The sequence below is a fragment of the Pseudonaja textilis genome, chromosome 4, assembly GCF_049901715.1.
Source record: "Pseudonaja textilis isolate UNSWEBS1 chromosome 4, rPseTex1.2, whole genome shotgun sequence".
Classification (NCBI taxonomy): Eukaryota; Metazoa; Chordata; class Lepidosauria; order Squamata; family Elapidae; genus Pseudonaja; species Pseudonaja textilis.
The window spans coordinates 62461440-62480652 of NC_141993.1; the positions used below are offsets into that span (position 1 = coordinate 62461440).

General features: G+C 35.0%; 1 protein-coding gene across 10 annotated transcripts in view; it reads right to left on the bottom strand.

Moving 5' to 3' along the window:
* The window catches only part of DOCK10 (dedicator of cytokinesis 10), a 167726-nt gene that overhangs the window by 60207 nt on the left and 88306 nt on the right, over positions 1–19213 (bottom strand). For all 10 annotated transcript variants that reach the window (XM_026701522.2, XM_026701521.2, XM_087933216.1 and 7 more), the window contains exons 8-17: positions 15975–16158; positions 15241–15326; positions 14534–14617; positions 14117–14272; positions 12061–12270; positions 10948–11070; positions 9647–9729; positions 6772–6894; positions 4016–4095; positions 301–488 (exon numbers count right to left, since the gene is read on the bottom strand). In XM_026701522.2, the coding sequence (XP_026557307.2) occupies positions 301–488; positions 4016–4095; positions 6772–6894; positions 9647–9729; positions 10948–11070; positions 12061–12270; positions 14117–14272; positions 14534–14617; positions 15241–15326; positions 15975–16158 (1317 nt within the window). The remainder of the gene's footprint in view (positions 1–300; positions 489–4015; positions 4096–6771; positions 6895–9646; positions 9730–10947; positions 11071–12060; positions 12271–14116; positions 14273–14533; positions 14618–15240; positions 15327–15974; positions 16159–19213) is intronic.

The window sequence follows — 19213 nt, forward strand, 5'->3', positions numbered from 1 at the left end:
GACCACAATGGCAATTACATGGCCCTGGGACTTTGCAATTATGATAAAATACATGCCGGGTGCCAAGCACTCAAATTTTGATCATGTGATTGGGGTGAAAGTGCACTGGTTGTAAGTGTGAAGACTAGCCATAAGTCCTAGACCTTTTTTTCAGTGCTATTATAACTTTGAATGGTAATTTTAAAAACAGTTCTAAGTTGGGGACTATCTGTATTCCAAATTGCCTATAGAACTTATGAAGACAATTTTTAATTAAATATGCTAAAGTTTGCTTGGCCGTTGTACTATTGATTGTCATACCTTGTTGAAGCATTTTTGGTTATCATATTTCAGATGCTTGGGATAGATATACATTTGGTTTTTATATGTTTTATAAGGCTGAGAATATTTGGTAGATTCTTGAACAAATTCTTCCACTTCTACGGTTGGTTGATAGTCCTTGACATTTTTGAAGGGCTTGATTGGTATAAAAGATGATGTTACAGAGTCTGTAGAAAGAAAAACAAAAGAAAAACAAGCTTCCAATTGAAATTCCACACCAACACAGCAGCCACCAAACGCATCCTAAAAAGAACAGAATTGGCCCTAATTAGAAATGAACTTCACACAAAAAGATTTCTCCTAGACCAAATCAACAAAGATCTCCTCACACTTCACCTCAGACTCAACAACAAGATTCACCCCTTACTTTGGGACAAATCCAAACAACTCGCTGTCTGGAGAGCCGAAACACAGACCACCCTCAAGACAGACACACACACCAACAAACTCAGAAAACTACAACAACGTCAGAAACAAACTCCTCCCCCCTCACAGCCACACATGAAACAAACAGTGCACAACATCTCAGACAAGATCCTCACCGAAGCTGAAACTAAGATCCTTTCAAAAGGATTCAACTTTGCTGTCGCTCCCAAACACATCCCCACAGAAACCATCATATGCGGAGTTGAAACCAGCCTGACCAAAACCAACCCTGATGATGCTAATAGAATCAGACTCGAAATCACGAACATCCTCTGCACTAGCAAACCACCCAAAAGCAACTTATCCAAAGAAGAACAAACTGCACTACTTAACCTGAAAGAAGACACCAGCATAATAATACTACCAGCAGACAAGGGCAACGTGACAGTGGTCACGAACACATCTGACTACCAAACCAAGTTAACCAACGTACTCCAAGACCCCACATACAAACCCCTAAAGACAGACCCCACCACCTACCTAGAAAAAACCACCAGATCCAAAATAAAAGCTTCCCTCATCAGCGAAGAAATCCAGCAAAGAATCATACCCAGAGAGAAATCATCCAGATGCCCTAGGCTTTATGGTCTCCCCAAGATACACAAAGATGGAACCCCACTTAGACCAATAGTCAGCTCCATGGGCTCACCTCTACAAAACCTAGCCAAATTTCTCGCCAAACAACTACAGCCCTATGCAGAATCCATCAACTCACATGTAAGAAACTCATTCCAGTTCATCGAGATCATAAAGAAACAAAACTTACAACCCAGCGACCTACCAGTGAGCTTCAATGTTGTATCCTTCTTCACCCAAGTGCCAATAAAAGAAGCCTTGACAGCCATCCAAAACAAATACAACCCCCCCCAAGCACATCCTAGATCTGACCAACCACTGCCTATCCAATACATACTTCACCTACAATGGACAAAAATACAAACAAATAGAAAGACCACCCATGGGATCATCCCTCTCACCTGCCATTGCAAACCTCTACATGGAACACTTTGAAACACAAGCTATAGAAAAATATGATCACAAACCCAAACTCTGGCTCAGATATGTAGATGACACCTTCATAATCTGGCCACATGGGAAAGAAAAACTTAACAACTTCCTCACACACCTCAACAGCCTACACCCCAAAATACAATTCACCATGGAAACAGAAGCTAACAATCAACTTCCTTCCTAGATGTCTTGGTATACAAAAAATCCAATGGCTCCCTAGGACACACCATTTACCAGAAGAAAACACATACAAACCTCTATCTACACGCACTCTCACACCACCACCCAGCAAAGATCAATTCCATATCCAAGACACTCATCTCCAGAACAAAATGCTTAGCCAACGAACAACACCTAAAAACCGAACTACACACTCTCACTAACATACTAACAGCCAATGGATTCCAAAGAAAGAAGATTACCCACCTAATCCAAAAAGAAACCCCAACCAAAATCCAAGACAGAGAACAAGAAAACGGCAAAGCCCTCCTCCCATATATAAAAGGCACTACAGAAAAAATCAGCAAGATCCTCCAAAAACACAACATTAAAACAGCATTCTGCACAAACAGAAAAATAGCCACCATCCTAAGAAACCCTAAAGACAAAATTGAATTAGAAAACCAAGGAGTATATGAAATCCCTTGCACCGCCTGGCCCACCACATACATCGGACAAACTAATAGAAGAATAAGTGCACGCATTGAAGAACATAAGAACTCAATCAAAAAAGAAGAACCGACCTCTTCCCTGGTCCAACACCTCAAAGCCACAGGACATGAGATTGACTTTAAAAATACCAGAACTATCGCCAAAACCGAACACTTCAACAACAGAATAATCAGAGAAGCCATAGAGATAGAAAAACGCCCACACAGCATGAATAAACGAGATGACACCTCCCACCTACCAGCCATTTGGAAAACTTCCCTCACGAACAGACGAGGACCTAACATGAAGAATGACACCAGACCAATACCCATGAGGGCCACACAAGATGCTACCACCACACTTCCACGTAGAAAGCAGACTCACACCCACAGAAAAGATGAGACACGACCACGGACCAGAAGCTGCACTGCAGCTGCATCACTACCCGTTTCAAACCTCTCTGACCCATACATGAAGCGAACTGACACCCACCACGAAGATGCGGCATGACCACGAACGCGAAGCCAAACAGCAGGATCACAGCTCACCAGCTCAAATCCCCCAGCAACTAAGACTAACCTGAGCACAACCAAGCCCCCACCTGAACAGAACACACCTCCAGCCAATCAGAACACGGCCAACCCCCAACCAATCAGAACACAGCCAAACCCCAACCAATGAGAACACACCCCCCACCCAATCAGAACACAGCCAAGCCCCCACCCAATCAAGTCACACTCCCACTAGCAGTTAAAAGGAAGAAGCAGCTGCAAGCTCACATTACTCTGAGAAGCACAGAGCAGAAGACACAAGCCTGAAGATGATGAATGAGACTTCATCGAAACGTTGCCTAGATACTTCCAATCTTATGTGGGAGAAAACCCGAATCCACATACAAATACCCGCAAGAACCTCAGAAAACATATATATAAAACACCAGGTATCTGTCAGCAGAATGAAAGGAGAAATTTCTTCTTTCCCCCTGTTGTCACATGTATAATTTCCACATTGTTCCAAATAACCACTGGAGGTGTACAATGATTTTATGACAGAGGGATTGCCACTGAAATTCATCACTCTCTATTCTGTTTATTATACGTGATCCTCCAGTGGGGGAACCCAATAATATACAATGCTTTAAGCCACAAAGTTTCTATCATGTATATTTATGTGGAATTGAAAGTTGAAATGAAAAAAATACTATTAACAGTGGAAATCAAGCCAGTATTTCAGCTTATATTTAAGAAATTTAGAAAAGTATTTCTTAAAATAGTGTCCCAGTTCTAGAAATAGATGACAAAATATAAAATATGATCATGAAGAGGGCACATTTTGAATTAGAAAATGTAGTCTTTCTAACCACCTTTCATTAGAAAATCCCATTATATATTTTATGCATAGTATCATGATTTCAACTGCTGCCCTATTAACAAAGTAAAATCTATATGTCTCTTGATCTTCTGCCTAAACTTTGCTCTTGAGCACAGCAACCACAAAAATCAATTTAAAGCACATAAATTATAAAGGAACAATCTTAAAACAAAAATATGCACTGTCTTCTTGGACAGTTTATGCATTGTAGACTTTTTATAAAATGAGTTCATACTTGAATGCTCCAAAGGTAGCCAATCAACAGCAATTTCTAAACTTCCAGGGATGATCTGAATTTTATTAATTTTTTCAGTTCTGCAAACATAAAAAGAATAAAGTTTACTTTATTGATATCAAAGTAAAGTGAATACCATAAGTAATTAAAATATGAGATTTTTTAAAAATAGTTTATTTATTTTAATATTTCTATTAGCTCAATAGAGTTGCAGAAGTATACAATAGATGAACACACTGTATTCAAACAGCATAAAAACAAAAAGAGTTATAAAATAAAAATGAAGTAAATTCATGGCAGCGATGGAAAATGTATAAACACATTAAAATGACAGGTTTAAAATTGAGACACTATAAAATTCTGATCTAGGAAACCAAGCAAATGAAATCCATCTCAAAACCTGCTCAGCTGAATCCTTCCTCATGTTCCACAAGGCCTTTACCACCAAGTTCATGGGGAAAAGATCACAGAAGCTTGACTGTGTGATTCAGAAAGTTTATTATATTTTTACCGTGGTGGCGCAGTGGTTAGAGTGTTGTACTGCAGGCCAGTTCTGCTGACTATTGGCTGTTCAAATCCCACCAAATGCAAGTTTGACTCAGCCTTCCATCCTTCCGAGGTGGATAAAATAAGGACCCAGATTGTTGGGGGCAATAGGCTGATTCTGTAGAACCGCTTAGAGGGGCTGTAAAGCACTATAAAGCGGCATATAAGTCTAAGTGCTATTGCTATTGCTATTATAATTGTTTATACAAATATAGTAAAAACTGTTATCCTGAAAAATGAAATACAGATAGACTTCATTTAGTGACCATTCAAAGTTACAATGGCACTGAAAAAAGTGTCTATCACCATTCTTCATTGCAGCATCTTCATGATCATGTGACCAAAACTCAGACACTTGGTAATGGCATATATTTATGACTGTTGCAGTGTCCCAGGTACATGTGATAATCTTTTGAGAACTTTTGACAAAGAAAGTCAATAGGGAAGCCAGATTCATTTAACAACTGCATTACCGCAGTGATTCACTTAACAACTGTGGCAAGAAAAATTATAAAATGGAGCAAAATTCACTTAGCAACTGTTGATTAGCAATGGAAATTTTGGGCACAATTGTGGCTGTAAGTCAAGGTGTGCTTATATAAATAATTTTTAAAAATACCATCTATTTTACTAAGTGAGAACCAACTGAGCTTTTTAGTGAAAATGGTTAGAAGCTCTCTGCTGGGTATATTCACAAAAAGAGTTGGGATTAGATTGGTGCCTTCTAAACAAAAGGTTTATGTCCTCATGTTATTGAAAAATGAATGGCTGAAGAGATAAATGGATATTCTGCTTATATCTCAAAACAGTACTGAAAGTCTTTAAGGCAAAATTATGAATAAGACTTGAACAGAGACTTATAAGACAAATAGGTTTTTTCATAGATTCACACATTGTGCCAAAAGTGGAAATGGGATCAATAAATAAAACATGGTTTGTTATTGACTTACATGGTTTCTTATTGACTTCGTACCAGTTTGGGAGAAAGTTAACCAGTTATTAACTTTCTGAGCAGTTTGGTGAACTGGTTGTTGGAAGAAATCATTAGAGCAGAGAACTGGTTGTTAAATTATTTGAATCCCACCACTGCTTACAAGCTATAATTGTTGGTTAGTACTCTTCATATCTGATTCATCTCTATGTCTGACCTAAGCCTCTAACCAATTCATAGATATAAAAATAAGACCAATTAAAAAAGGGAAAACATACTAAATGCTGGCCAAATAAGCCATTGTTTATTAATGATTTATACATCAAACAAACAATGAAGGCAAACAACAGTATGCTTGAATTACACTGAATTATCTTTTTTTTAGAGTCAGAGAAATTCTGCTGCACAGTAGTATTTAGAATTATTCCATGGAACAATTGTCTAGAATTTAAAAAAACAAATTAAGATTTAACAAATCTTGCTTTTTTGAGTTTTTATAAGTCACCAAGCAAGTATACAGAAAGGATATATTGTTCAGGGAGGATGAATCTTAAACAAAACAGATGTTGTATAACAGAATACAGAAGCCGAAATTAGGACATTTCCACACCGATGCTCTTTTCATTAATCAAACTCATAGACACAATTTAAACATAATCTGTGGTTGTCTTCACTTTTGCCAGCTTGAAATGCTGACAATCAGAAGTGAAAAATAGCTGCCCATTTCTAAACTGCTGCAGGTTAGGCAGCAACAAAAATGCCCTCATCCATTTCATAAGAGGAAGAATTATATGCTGGGATAAGAGTTTGGGGGCAGTGTTTCCCTTCAATAACGAAATGGAGCTACAATATTTAACTTTGCTCTGGTTTCAGCTATAACACAGTTGAGCAAGAAATTGCACTCAGTTGAGCTCAGCTCTCCAACAACTTGTTGATGAAGAAGTTCCAAACTGCCTTCAAAGAAGCTCCAAATCCTTTTGTGGAATCACCTTGGTTAATCAAATCTAACAATTTTCCAGTAAATTGTTCTGCATCTCTATTGTTCTTTCTTTTCTTTTCCTCAAGCAGCCATTATATTTGTTACTGTATGAAACACTTCTCCAGTTTTCTTGGATAAGTTTTCTGGAAGCTCACTTTGGCAGAAAAGTAACTAATGTGAAATCTGTTCCATTGTAATAAATTATTTTGGCATTGGCACTTTTTGAGCAAACAAAGCTATTGATGAATAGTAGTTAGTACTATGTTGTAGTTTTAGAAACTTAAGCCAAGGACATCTTACCTTCTGTATTCACTTATAAGTTTAATTAAATCATCTGTTGAAATTTTGTTACTTTCTTGTCGGAACAAAGGTGAAAACCGGGAATCTCTGTCAATATTTCCCTGATTATCCTTAAAGACAGGCCTGTCAGGAAAGAAAAACAATACAGAAAATGATAAATTAATCACTTGCTAATTAATTCTTATATAATCATTCTGGAAGCTTTGAAGTATACCAAACTAGTAAAAACTAGCCAAGGGTTTTTACTAATTCCATAGTTTCTTAATTATCCATGTTCCAGAAATCAAATGAGGCAGTAATACCAAATTAAATGTACTAACACTGGTATTAACACCAATATGAAATACCATGAAAATGACATCAAAGTAAGCTTCCACAGACTCATGAACACTATGAATTTTATAGTGATGGTAAAATTGTTTGCACAGTGTTCAACAATTGTCACCTATTAAAACATAACATTATTAAATCAAGAGCCATAGCCTTCATAGATGAGAATATAGCTAAAGTTACTTGTATGTGTAGTTATCTAGGAACCAGTCTCACTGAATCCAGTGGGATGTAATAAAAAAACAGTGTAGATTAAAAAAATTAGTTTTCATATAAATTTTCAGCCCCATTAATTCTTGATTTTGGATTTTATTCTCCATCTTTTATTTTTAAGCTTTTCCTTTTAAAATATAGAGCAAGGTTCTCTATTACTGCAAACCAGGACAATAGCTGAACTGGAGGATACATATCTGCCATAAAGAACACTTTAATTTTGTAAATTGTTAAGATCTTTTGCAGACAGGGTTCTAAATCTTTTTGAATGAGAATAATAGAATGGAAAAGATATGTGGAAAATATTTTGTGGGAAAATCAACTTTCCACGTCCAAATCGTATTTGCAAATTCTGGCAGCTGTGGTAGGAATATGAGAATGGAAGACTGACTTGTCACAGTGTAATGCTAAGGCATGTTGTAATTATTGACTCTCGGCAAAGTACAAATGGCATCTGCCCCAAATTCAGGATACATAAATACGCATTGTAATAATAAAAAAAAGACTTTTAGCTCCAAGTCTGGAAAATCAGGAATCTTGAAAGGATATGTAAAGATTGCTCTAAATGTGTCCAATTTAGGCTATTTCATTTGGTTTTCTTGTTTAAAAAACATTTAAAACAAGAGCAGTGTTTGATGTCAGAAATTAAATATTGGAAACAAAATTCACAATCCAAGCTTTCTGCTTTTCATCAGTTAGGCCAATTTTTATGCAGTAAGTTGTGTGTGTTTAAGGGAAAAAATGTTTTTTAGATGGTAAGATTTTATAAAGAAAAGCTCAACTTTTGTATCTTTAATACAGGATATGTATGTATGTATGCATGTGTATGAATGTACTGTATGCATTTATGTATGTAGTATGTATGTGTATATAACATTTTAATTGTTAGCTGCCTAGAGTTGCTTTGCAAAGTGAAATGGGCACCATATAAATTTAATAAACAAACAGGTAAACAATTAAATAAAAATATGAACAAGGTACTAATATTCATTCAGTCCAAAGGGTAGAAGTTATCCTGCTATTTGTCTTCAGGTGCTTCATGGGCACCAGGGGTCGGGAAACATATTGGCTTGTTACACAAATGCTATTGGATATTAAATACAGTAATTGAACTATTGAAAATAGTATAGGGATGAAAAGCGGCCACCTGCAGGCATGAACCCCTCCAATTTCACCTTGCTCCTCACTTCATGAGTTCAACATTCCTGATCATATGAAATAAAGCCACATAAATATACACAGTTGTAAAATATATTTTTATGTTGTAGATTTCTTTTAGTCCAGACATAGGCCAAAGCAGACACAGAAAGATGAAAGGAAGAGGTAAAAGAAGAGTTGTTGCCATTGCTATTACTACCATTGCAATCTCTTTTGTGGTCATCTGAACAGCAGAAACATGTGCTGGAAGTTGAACTGAGGTGGCTTCAGTTTTGGGCACTTTATTCCTGTTGTCATCATTTTGAGACAAGAGACAAGAAAGAATAGTGGTGCCATATCTGTGCTTTAAAAATCTATACTAGCAGTTGTTGGCAGTAAAGACAGACAGTAGAGCATTCTAATTCTTTGTGCCATCTGAAAAGTTTGCTTTGGAACCAGGAGAGCTATAATTTTCACTTCTCTAGTTTGGTAGGAATAGACAACTCAAGTCATGTTCAATAGTGAAGATACATTCAGACCAATAACAAACCTGTTTCCCTAGTGTTTCATAGCAATATTCTATCCAAACAACAAACTGACTTTACTCAAGTATTGAGCCCAGATAAAGCTGGTTAGTGCTGTCATAGCTGTTATAATTTCTCACAAGCTTGCATAATGATGATGAATGTAGACTCCATAGTGTTAAGTTGCAATGTATGAAAACTATTGTTTTACTGGTATATCAAAATATATCCCTTTCTTGTTGGAGAGAAGCAACCTAGAACTAAGGAGAAATTTCATGACAGTCAGAACAATTAATCAGTGGAATGACTTGCCTCCAGAATTGTGGATGCTCCAATACTGCAAGTTTTAAAGAAGAGATTGGACAACCATTTGTCTGAAATGGTATAGGGTTTCCTGAGCAGGGAATTGGACTAGAAGACCTTCAAGGCCCTTCCAACTCTATTATTCTTTATAATATATACTTTATACCAAAAACATAGAATGAAATCAAATATGATTTCCCTTAGTGAATAGCAAATACTGGAAACCTTTTAATTTTTCTGTTAGAAACTATATCAATTCACATATATGAAAACAGGGCATATTGTGCCTTGCATGAACCAATGCATTTTATAATTTCTAACCAGGTGCAAGATTGCTAAGACTTGATAGACATTTAGTAATTACATACCGTACAGACCAAGCAAAGGGCATCCGATATTTTCCCAACTTGTTGCAAAATTGTTTGTTGGATTTTAATACTTTCAGGGCCCACTAGATAAAATCAAAGAAAATGTTAAAGAAGGGTCACTTCAAACTCTATTCAGAATAATTTAATTTTAGACTATTGGTGACATTTTGATGATGAAGTACTATAGTATCATCATTGGAAAGGTTCTTCTAGGCCACCTAGCCACTTAAAATGATGCAGAAAAACCAGAACTAGAGCAGCACAGCAGGTTGCCAGATAATTTCAGCCTGATAACACTTCCTAAGAATTATCACTGAGAAATTTTTGAACAACAATAGACATATTTCATGATGAACATGGATGTCTCACATATACTAGTTTTTTTTAAGTTTTAGAAAAATCTTTTATTTTAATGAACACAATGCTCAGTGCTTAAACTGCTGAGATAAAAGCGGAAGTAGTACATATACAACAAATGTTAAAGATTAGGAAGAAAATTTAAAATATAAAATGATGTAACATAAGCAAAGGAAAAATAATAATAGGTTGCTTAAATCCCAATTAGCTGTCATTTGTACAATACAGTTGTACGTATATACTTGGTATAGCATTGAGAAAGACATAATATTCCTGAAGATACCCATTGATGGAGAATCCAACTAAACTCCCAGGGAATTGATTCTATTATTTTGACTTCATTAAGGGGTTTTGCTTATTCATAGAAAAAGGGATATATTTCTAATCTAAAATATTATAGCTGAATAGTTAAAATCTCCTAGCTATCATACTTCTATCTGCAGATCAGACATTTACCTGTAACAGTACGTGGGAATGGTCTTGGGAGACTGAGCCAGAGGCTGTCCCTAGGGTGTGGTCAGATAAGAGACAGCATAGTCTGCAGCTGAACAGTAGGCAGGGCAAAAGGCTCAGAAAAGATCCCCCCCTAATGTATGTGCAAAGGAAATGGGGGAAAATTGTACTTTCACTTTTGCAAGATTCTGTTAAATTAGCCTTACAATAAAGTAGAATTAGTTCATCTGGTTATGTTCCCTGTCTAGTCTACCTGGTAAGGCTGATATTAGTGCAACTTACATTACTTATTTTTGGAAGCACTTCAGTTGATTATTGTTAAAAATTAACTCTTTCATTGAGAATAAGAAGAAGCACAAACAGATTGCATAAACAAACAATGCTTCCTGCTCCTATAGATTGCCAATGCTGTCTCCAGAGATGGCTTCTCTTGTCAATAGTTAATTTGACCCTTAGGATTTGAAAGCCATTTATGTTCCCAATTACATTACCTTGTTAGAGTCTGGGTTTCTTATATAAGGTTCTGCACTGGTAGCTATATTTCCCATGAGGACCTTTTCAATTTTTGCCACCAAAACAATTTCAGAATGGGGGTTACTAATGGAGAAAATTCCCTGAGGGTAGAAAAAAAATCAGTAAGTAGCAATCTAGATACAACAAACAAGTTATTTTACTTAAAGAATTATTCTGTAACATAAAAATGTCATCAACTCTAATTTCCATTAATCCCCAAACTTCTACCTTTTTCTGACAAAATATCCAAATCCTTCTAGAGTAATTTTCTTCCACTGATGGGTAAATTTCCAACTCCTTCTAGAATAATTTGGTTCCACCGATGTGTAATGGAGATTTTATTCTATTTTTGGAAGCATGGCATAAAAGGGAGTTATGGAGGTTATGAGGAACCAATGGTAGGTTTCAAAATGTGCTACTGCCTATAAGCATCCTGAAAGAGTTTTGGTAAGCAACAAGGATTTTGTCAATCATTCTGTGGACTGGATATATTTTATTAAGAAGTTGACAATATTAAGGAGTTTGAAACCTGTGGCTGAACGATGCATAGGGCATTTGCTGATGGTATAGAAATCTTTAATGTCGTTCTTCATGAAGCAGCAAATTTCTTTACTCTGACAAGTTTTACATAAGCAGCAAGAATGAGATAATGGATTATTATAAACTAAGAGCCAATAAGAGGCCTACTTGAAAAATCTGATGACAAATATAACCTTTCTAACCACCTTAATTGCAGACTATAGAAAGTTTTTATTCTTATTACAGATAACCATAATTTCATATTTTGCCCCATTTCTTTATTTGGAAATGTTGAGCTTGTGTGGGGATATGCAACATTAAGAAAATTTGAAAAAAAATTGTTTTCCAATGTGATGTTCTCTAGGATTATTATCATTCCATGAAGGAATGGTGGGATTTACAATTCCAAAATAATCAGATTTTACTCATGGATTGGAAGAGTACTTATAACTACCCATCTACTGCTTTGTAATCATTCAAACCCAAATAAACATGACATACAATTTTCTTTACTGATAACTTTCAATTGATGTTCACAAAGCAGATGCCTGTGAACAAAACAGTTTTGTAACCTGTTTGGGATGCTTCAGCCACTCTTCTGGGAATCCTTTAACCTGAGGTTCTTCATCTTTGTTGCCAGTTGTTTCAACAGTTCCATTTTCTGATGAGGATGATATCATATGTCTAACAATAATATGATTCAGGTCTACATGGAAATCAGCAGAGAGCTTTCGGTTGTCCCTTAAGTCAAAAAGAGCCACACTCACAAAAAAGGGCTCAATCTGAAAACAAAAATATTTATTTATTTAGCCAGCCATCTCACAAATATGATTCTAATAATGGCTAATAATTTATTAAAATCACACATCTAATAAGATAACAACATTAAATAACATATATAAAAAGTAATAAAAAATAAAATAAAAACTGAAATATATCTCAAATATGTCTACTGAGTTTAATATATTTCTAAGCTGTGAATTCGAGAGGTTTTTCAATAAACCATTAGAGTATTGTGTATAATTGTATGCTACTTTAAAATGCTAAACATTCAGATAGCATATAGCCTCTTTAGTCTTACATAAACAAAGAAGGTTCAAATTGGGAAATTATGGTTATCAAACTAAGAACATGTTACTTTGTTCAAACTATGGAAACAGATATGAACTTTGAAGAAAACTACAAATTAGCCACAATTTTGAATTCATTTAATTTAATGGCTTGCTATTAAGATAGTAGGCCATGTTCCTAATTTGGAAACTGAGATTTAAATAATTTTCCTTATTTAATTCATATAAATAGGGGACTAAATACATGAGAAAATACTTGTTCATATCTTAACTTACTAAATTGAATCATGATCATACAAGCCAGTACTACTGATATATTTATCTTCTATTACATACATTAATATTGACTGTTTCATCATATGCTTTGCAGTTAAGAAAAAGCTATTATCTTGGGACTTCTGGTTTGAAGGGCTTCGGCAACAGACAGAAATGCATGATCGTGCGTGGTTTCTGTCTGGGCTCGCCACTGGAGTGGCCCGAGCCGGCTGGTTTCGGGGCTAAGCCACCCCATAGAGGTGATGAAGAGGGGGGAGACCACCAGCAGGGTTGAGAAGAGCTGCATCTCTCCTCCTCAGCTAGCCATTACTCCCTTTCCCAAAGGCGGTTGCAGCGGTGGTCAGAAATGGCCACCACAAAGGAGAACTCGACCGGAAAAGAATGTGCAGGAAGAAGATAAGAAGTGAAAGTTTTGGCTGACCGGGTTAAATTGATTTAACCTGTGAATGACTTTGGACTGCCTATTCTGAACTTTGCTTATATGTTTCTGGAAGTAAAAACCTAGATTTACTTTACAGTGTATCTGTGTGCTGTGTGTGTATTATTCAAACACTACTCTCAATATGTCTCCCTGTATGTACTTTTCCCACTCTCATTCTGGAATTATTTTATGCCTTTATTTATTTATTTCCTAGCAAAACTAGGCTTTAAAAGTATCTGCTGCTATCTTCCAATGAATGAAATCAATACATTGGCCAAAAGCAATGTAAGATAAATTGTTCATAATTTAAACAGTTCCATCCATTACATTTTCTTTTATATATATTGACAAGTGATATATTTAGAAATACTCAGATTTTCCCCATTTTTTATTTACATTGTTTACAACAAACAACCCATTTGTCCAACAGATGTCAGGGTTTTTGTCATTTTAGTATAAAATCCAGAAATTATTCTGTGGAAAAACTATATCAACTACGATGAATGTTATTAGATATTAGATTATATATTGGAATAATTTGATCTTTTGTTGCTCATGCCAAGGTCCCTTAGCAGAAAGAAGCTGAAGAAGCTTCTTTGATGAGAAGCCAAACATCATTGATGAAAAACCAGAAAGTCCAGTTGCCTCTTGAAAAAGCACCTTTGGGAAATCTGTTTACTAGAAAAAAACATAGGGACATAAAATCCCTGCTAGATCAGACAAAATGACCACTGTTCTTGCCAAAGTGCTTCTGGAAAGTTCACATAGAGAAGTTTCCCTATTCCTCCCAGTAACTGATATTTAAAGCATGCTGAGTCTCACTGGAGAAGCATAGATTTCTGCAACCTGCTTCAGACTTACGTTGGTGACTGGATCATTTTCATTATCAGAAACACAAGCTTGAAGGTTGAGACTAAGGGATTTGCACGTTATCATGATTTGCTTTGTCTCTTTTTCTTCAAAAGGTTTGAGCAATTGATCCATTTCTGTGAACTCCTTTCTTTGAGTGTTCAAGCTCTAGAATTGGACATTGAGATAATTAGCTCTTTGAAATCAATATACAAAGCATCTTACAAATGTAGAAGAAAATGTTTTGGGATACAGATGTATAATCAGTCAAGAGTAAATCTCTAGCCTTGGAAGCTAGCCATACAGAATGACTTAAAGTAGAAATATATGCAATAAAAGCATTTAAAATTACATGGCTAGTAATTAATGCACTATGCTACTTGCGTTTATTCAATCTTTCTCGGCAATTAAAAGGAACACTTTACTTACAGCAATGTCAGGGTCTAAAGAAAAAAGGTTTAGCCGATCTACATTCCGACATTCTTGAACACTTTTTTCTGTTTCTGTGAGGTACTGCAAAGATAAGAATTTTCTGATATACAATCACTGTGATAGGTAAATGGATAAGAGGTCGATATAAATTATATTATATAAATTGATAAATAATTATATATATACATATATACATACACACACACACACACAAATATATATATACTGTATCCTGTACATGCTTTTGAATGAGTGCTGATTCTTGGAAACTGCCTAAAGAAATTCTTTAGTTTTCTTGGCAAACTTTTCAGAAGTGGTTTGCCATAGCTTGCTCTCTAGGGCTGAGAGAAAGTGATTGACCCAATATCACCCAACCAATTTTGTGTCTCAGAACTCAAGATATCCTGGTTTCTTGTCTGAAATCTTAACTACTATACCAAACTGGCTTTGTAATAATTCTTAGTTCAAATGATCTGATGGGTTTTTTAATTCTAATATTTTCACCCTAAAATGTGATGCCTTGAAAAAGTAAAGCACCATGATATATCATCACAATAAAGAGACAGCTGTTTTTTTGTGTGTGACATACAGTAGTATGCTTTTAAATGCTAGTAACTTAAAATTTATTTTCAAGTTTTCATGTGGCATAATAATATTTATTATATACAAAGATTTTTCACGCTGTAAAAACAATAATCTCTTACTTTAGCAATATCTGGATGCAAATTATTCTCTGAAGAACCATTTTCCTCTTCAGGGCAGTCATAATTCATGAAAATGTCTTCAGAATCTTAAATACATATACACATTCAAAAGAGGAAAGATTATTTGCTTCCAAATGTTTTAATGATGAACTGAAGTACATGCTTAGCTAAATCATGCATTTTCTGTTCTGCAATTATAGTATGACTTTGCAGAAAAAAGGACAATTCTCAAGCAAATAGAGATGTACATTAAAAGCTCCCAATCATAATACAAACCATTTTAATAAACTTATTTTATAAAAATCAATGAACATAGGACTGTAATATAATCCTTTTGAGAAATAAATTTCTTTGTGGCAGTCAAAGGATCGAGCAAGAGAAGAGAACTTTTTGTAAAGTATGGCTCATATGAAAGCATCAATTTCTTCCATTGTGTCCTACAGATTCATTTTGAATCACAGTAAAAGCTTATTGCATATAGTATTTTAAACCTTTAGAGTATGAATGCTGTATGATTTCCTGACATAATATGTGTTATAAAAGAAGGCTAAAATAAAATGCATTCAAGAATAGCTGGCACCATGAGCATCTTTGCAGCTTAAAAACAAAAATACTTAACACTATGCATTGATCTGCAATGGGATTCAAAATGCCTGGGGATTTAAATATATAATGCTTCATGAAGTTTAAATGTTTAATTCTGCATCCTGAATGATAAAAAAAAACCTACTAACCAAACCTAATATCACTGATGTCAGCACTTTTCCTCTCTTGGATGGACCCTTCTGGATTTATCTGAAGGATTTTGTTGAGAGTAAAAATCCATTCATCCATATCTTGCTCATTTTCAGCTGCCAGCACAAAGTATGTCAAGTCATTCATTTTCAGCTCAAAGGCATGTTTCCGAAGCCTATTATTCTATTGGTTCAAGAGGAAAAAGAAAGAAAGGAGGGAAGGAAGGAAGGAAGGAAGGAAGGAAGGAAGAAAGAAAGAATTGTTACAGCAATGAAATATGGCAAATTCCATATTAAATGATTAAATACTTCCATAACTTGTTGTTTGGAAAATGTTAATATGTTATTTTGGATAATCCTCACTGAAATAAAGAGTGAATATTTTCTTTAACTGTTATGCATTTTACGAATAGGAAGACTTCTGATGAAAAAAAAAGACCCTTTAACACAGAGACATGAATTCAACAGTGTGTTTTCGAAGCCTTGTACAAACAGGATTGGAACTTGCAAATGTTGCAATTAGGTTGCAAATGTTTTGATCATGGTATATAAAAGATGTTTAAACATACTAACTTTATCTTTGTATATGCACTGTTGTTTTCTTTTGTATTTTTTTTCCACAGGACCCATACCATTTATACTCTTCATCTATTTTTTCCTAGACATGTCCTTTCTATGGGTTCTAAATCTCTATCTTATCATATTTGTTAATAATTTTAAAAAAACAGCCAAGAGTCAGATAACTCCCTATTGGATAAAATTGTGTTTCTTAACCTTGGCAACTTTAAGATGTGTGAACTTCAACTTCCAAAAGAGTTGTAAAGAGTTGAAATCTACACAACTTAAAGTTGTCAAGGTTAAAAACATTGTGATAAAGCAACCACACTCTTTTGCTAGCTGCTTGTTTTCCCCATCTTGAAATTTACTTGGAGGACTGAGATGATGAACCTGCAAACCTGCTTGTGCTGTTAGAAATAATCAGCCTCCTGGTGATGGTGGTGTGCTTTTAGGTGGGGGTTTGTAGCTGTAGATTTCTGGAGATTATGGTAAGATTCTTCTGTGGGGCTGAGGTCAAGTTAAAGAGGCTCTTTTGTACAGCACCAAAGCCACTTATTCATGCATGCTTCTTTAGAAATATGATTCATTTAGGCACACCAGAATATTTTCACACTCATACAAATATATACAAATTTAATGCCATTTGAACAGAACATTTTTTGTTTCCTAATTTTATTAATTTTATTTGTGAGAAGGCTAGCTATGTTATGAATAGAATATATCAATAGTGTTCTCAGAGAAATGAATGACTCCATTCTGGTAAATGGAACATGAAGATTATTTGATTTCAGCAATCTTTTCTTATCTATTCCTGGGTTTACTTCAGATGTGCACCAGAAACAGAAGTTCTTTGGAGGAGATTTTGTGGTTCAAGAGTTATAGTGAAGTGGGAGAACACTAAAAGCCCTTTCCTCTCTATTTCACAAATAGATGACTTATATTGTCATGGAAAGTTTAGTATGATAACATTCAGTATTTACCACATAAGCAGCAGCGTGTGCATGCGTGTGCATATGTTTTTCCTGCACACATACTGATACATACACATATATCTAAGTTAAAAGTATTTATTGTGGTGTGGTTGTGTGTTCTTAAATACCATAATTTGTGAGATAAAAAATGATGCAGTTTTCACTCCCAAATGTCTTCTTTTTGGAACGTTCAATATAGTAATCCTACCACTAAGATTTCAATCATATTGTCAAAAAAGTTAATCAAAGAGTTTTTCTGATTAGTATATTGCTACATTGAATTTATCAAGGGGAAAGAACTACAGTATCTGATATCGTACCCAGTCTTGCTTAGACTGGTTTATATTTATGACTCTGAAGATACAAATGAATTCATACTCATTAACTTTAGGCATACCAAGCTGTATTCAGAGGAGTGCTAAAATGACTTCATTTAGTCAAGAAAATAGAAAACAAATATTGAAACACATAAAAGCAAAGCAACATGTGTTCAGATTATTTTTCTTCATCTTATGTTATTCAGAAGAAACAACAAAACATCTTTGTCTATGTTACTTTCTTGAAGGTTAAAAAAAAATCTCAAGAATTCAAATACTACTTGAGATTCACATACAGACATGCATAAAAGCCAGACATCCTAAATTTTTTTGCTGCATTAAATGCAATGTAACTAAAAATATTCTCATAGCAATTAATCAGAAGGCAGGAAATCTATATCTCCATCCGGAAAAAATTAATTACTTAGAACTGTTAATCTGTTATCCTTTAATGAAGGTCTAAGGATTTTTTTGGCAGCTTGGTATTATTTACTATTTTCAATTCTAGAGGCAACACAGGGTAAAAAAAATAATGATTCTGTGTCATCATAAAAGTAAATCAGATATTTTGTCATAGATATTTAATTATTGTAATTTTTTATACTTAAAATTTATTTAAGGGCATAGTAAACTTTCTTATTTTATGTTTCTACTGGAAACCGGTAAGACTTTTTTGCAGTACGTTATTTCATGGGAAAAGTTGATAAATAAGATGTACAGGAACATTATTTGATCAACATGGATTGGCCATGCTTGGCTAAGGACAATGAAGAAAAGACACAATTATACTTATATACCATTCTTGACTCTAGCATTTAAGCTAGCATTCATATGAGCTAATAGTGTACAGCAGCTGCCCAAAAATCTAATGCAGGCCTGGGCTGCATCAACAGAGAGATAGTATCAAGATCGTGTGAAATGTTAGTATCACTTTATACTGCACCAGCAAAAGACCATACTTGGAATACTACATCCAGTTTTTGGTCATAACAATAGGAAAAACATGTTAAGACTCTACAAAGAATGTAAAGAGCAACAAAGATATTTAGGGGGCTGGAGGCTAAACTGTACGATGAACGGTTGGGGAAACTGAGAATGTCTAACACAATAAAGTAAAGGATTAAGGGTGACATGATAGCAATCTTTCAATATTTGTGAGGTTGTCACAGAAAGAAGGAGGTCAGCCTATTCTCCAACCTCTGTTATTCTGTATTCTGTCAATAGCAACTCAGCTTAGAGAGAGAGTGCTCTAATTTTAGAAGCTTTCTGGAAGGGAAATGTGGTAATACTCAGAAATATGTCAGTGTGCCTGGTGACAAACAATATCTATTAAATGTTAAAAGAGGGCAGAGATGCCAGATGGCACCTCTTCATATCCGTTTAATCTTGCAGA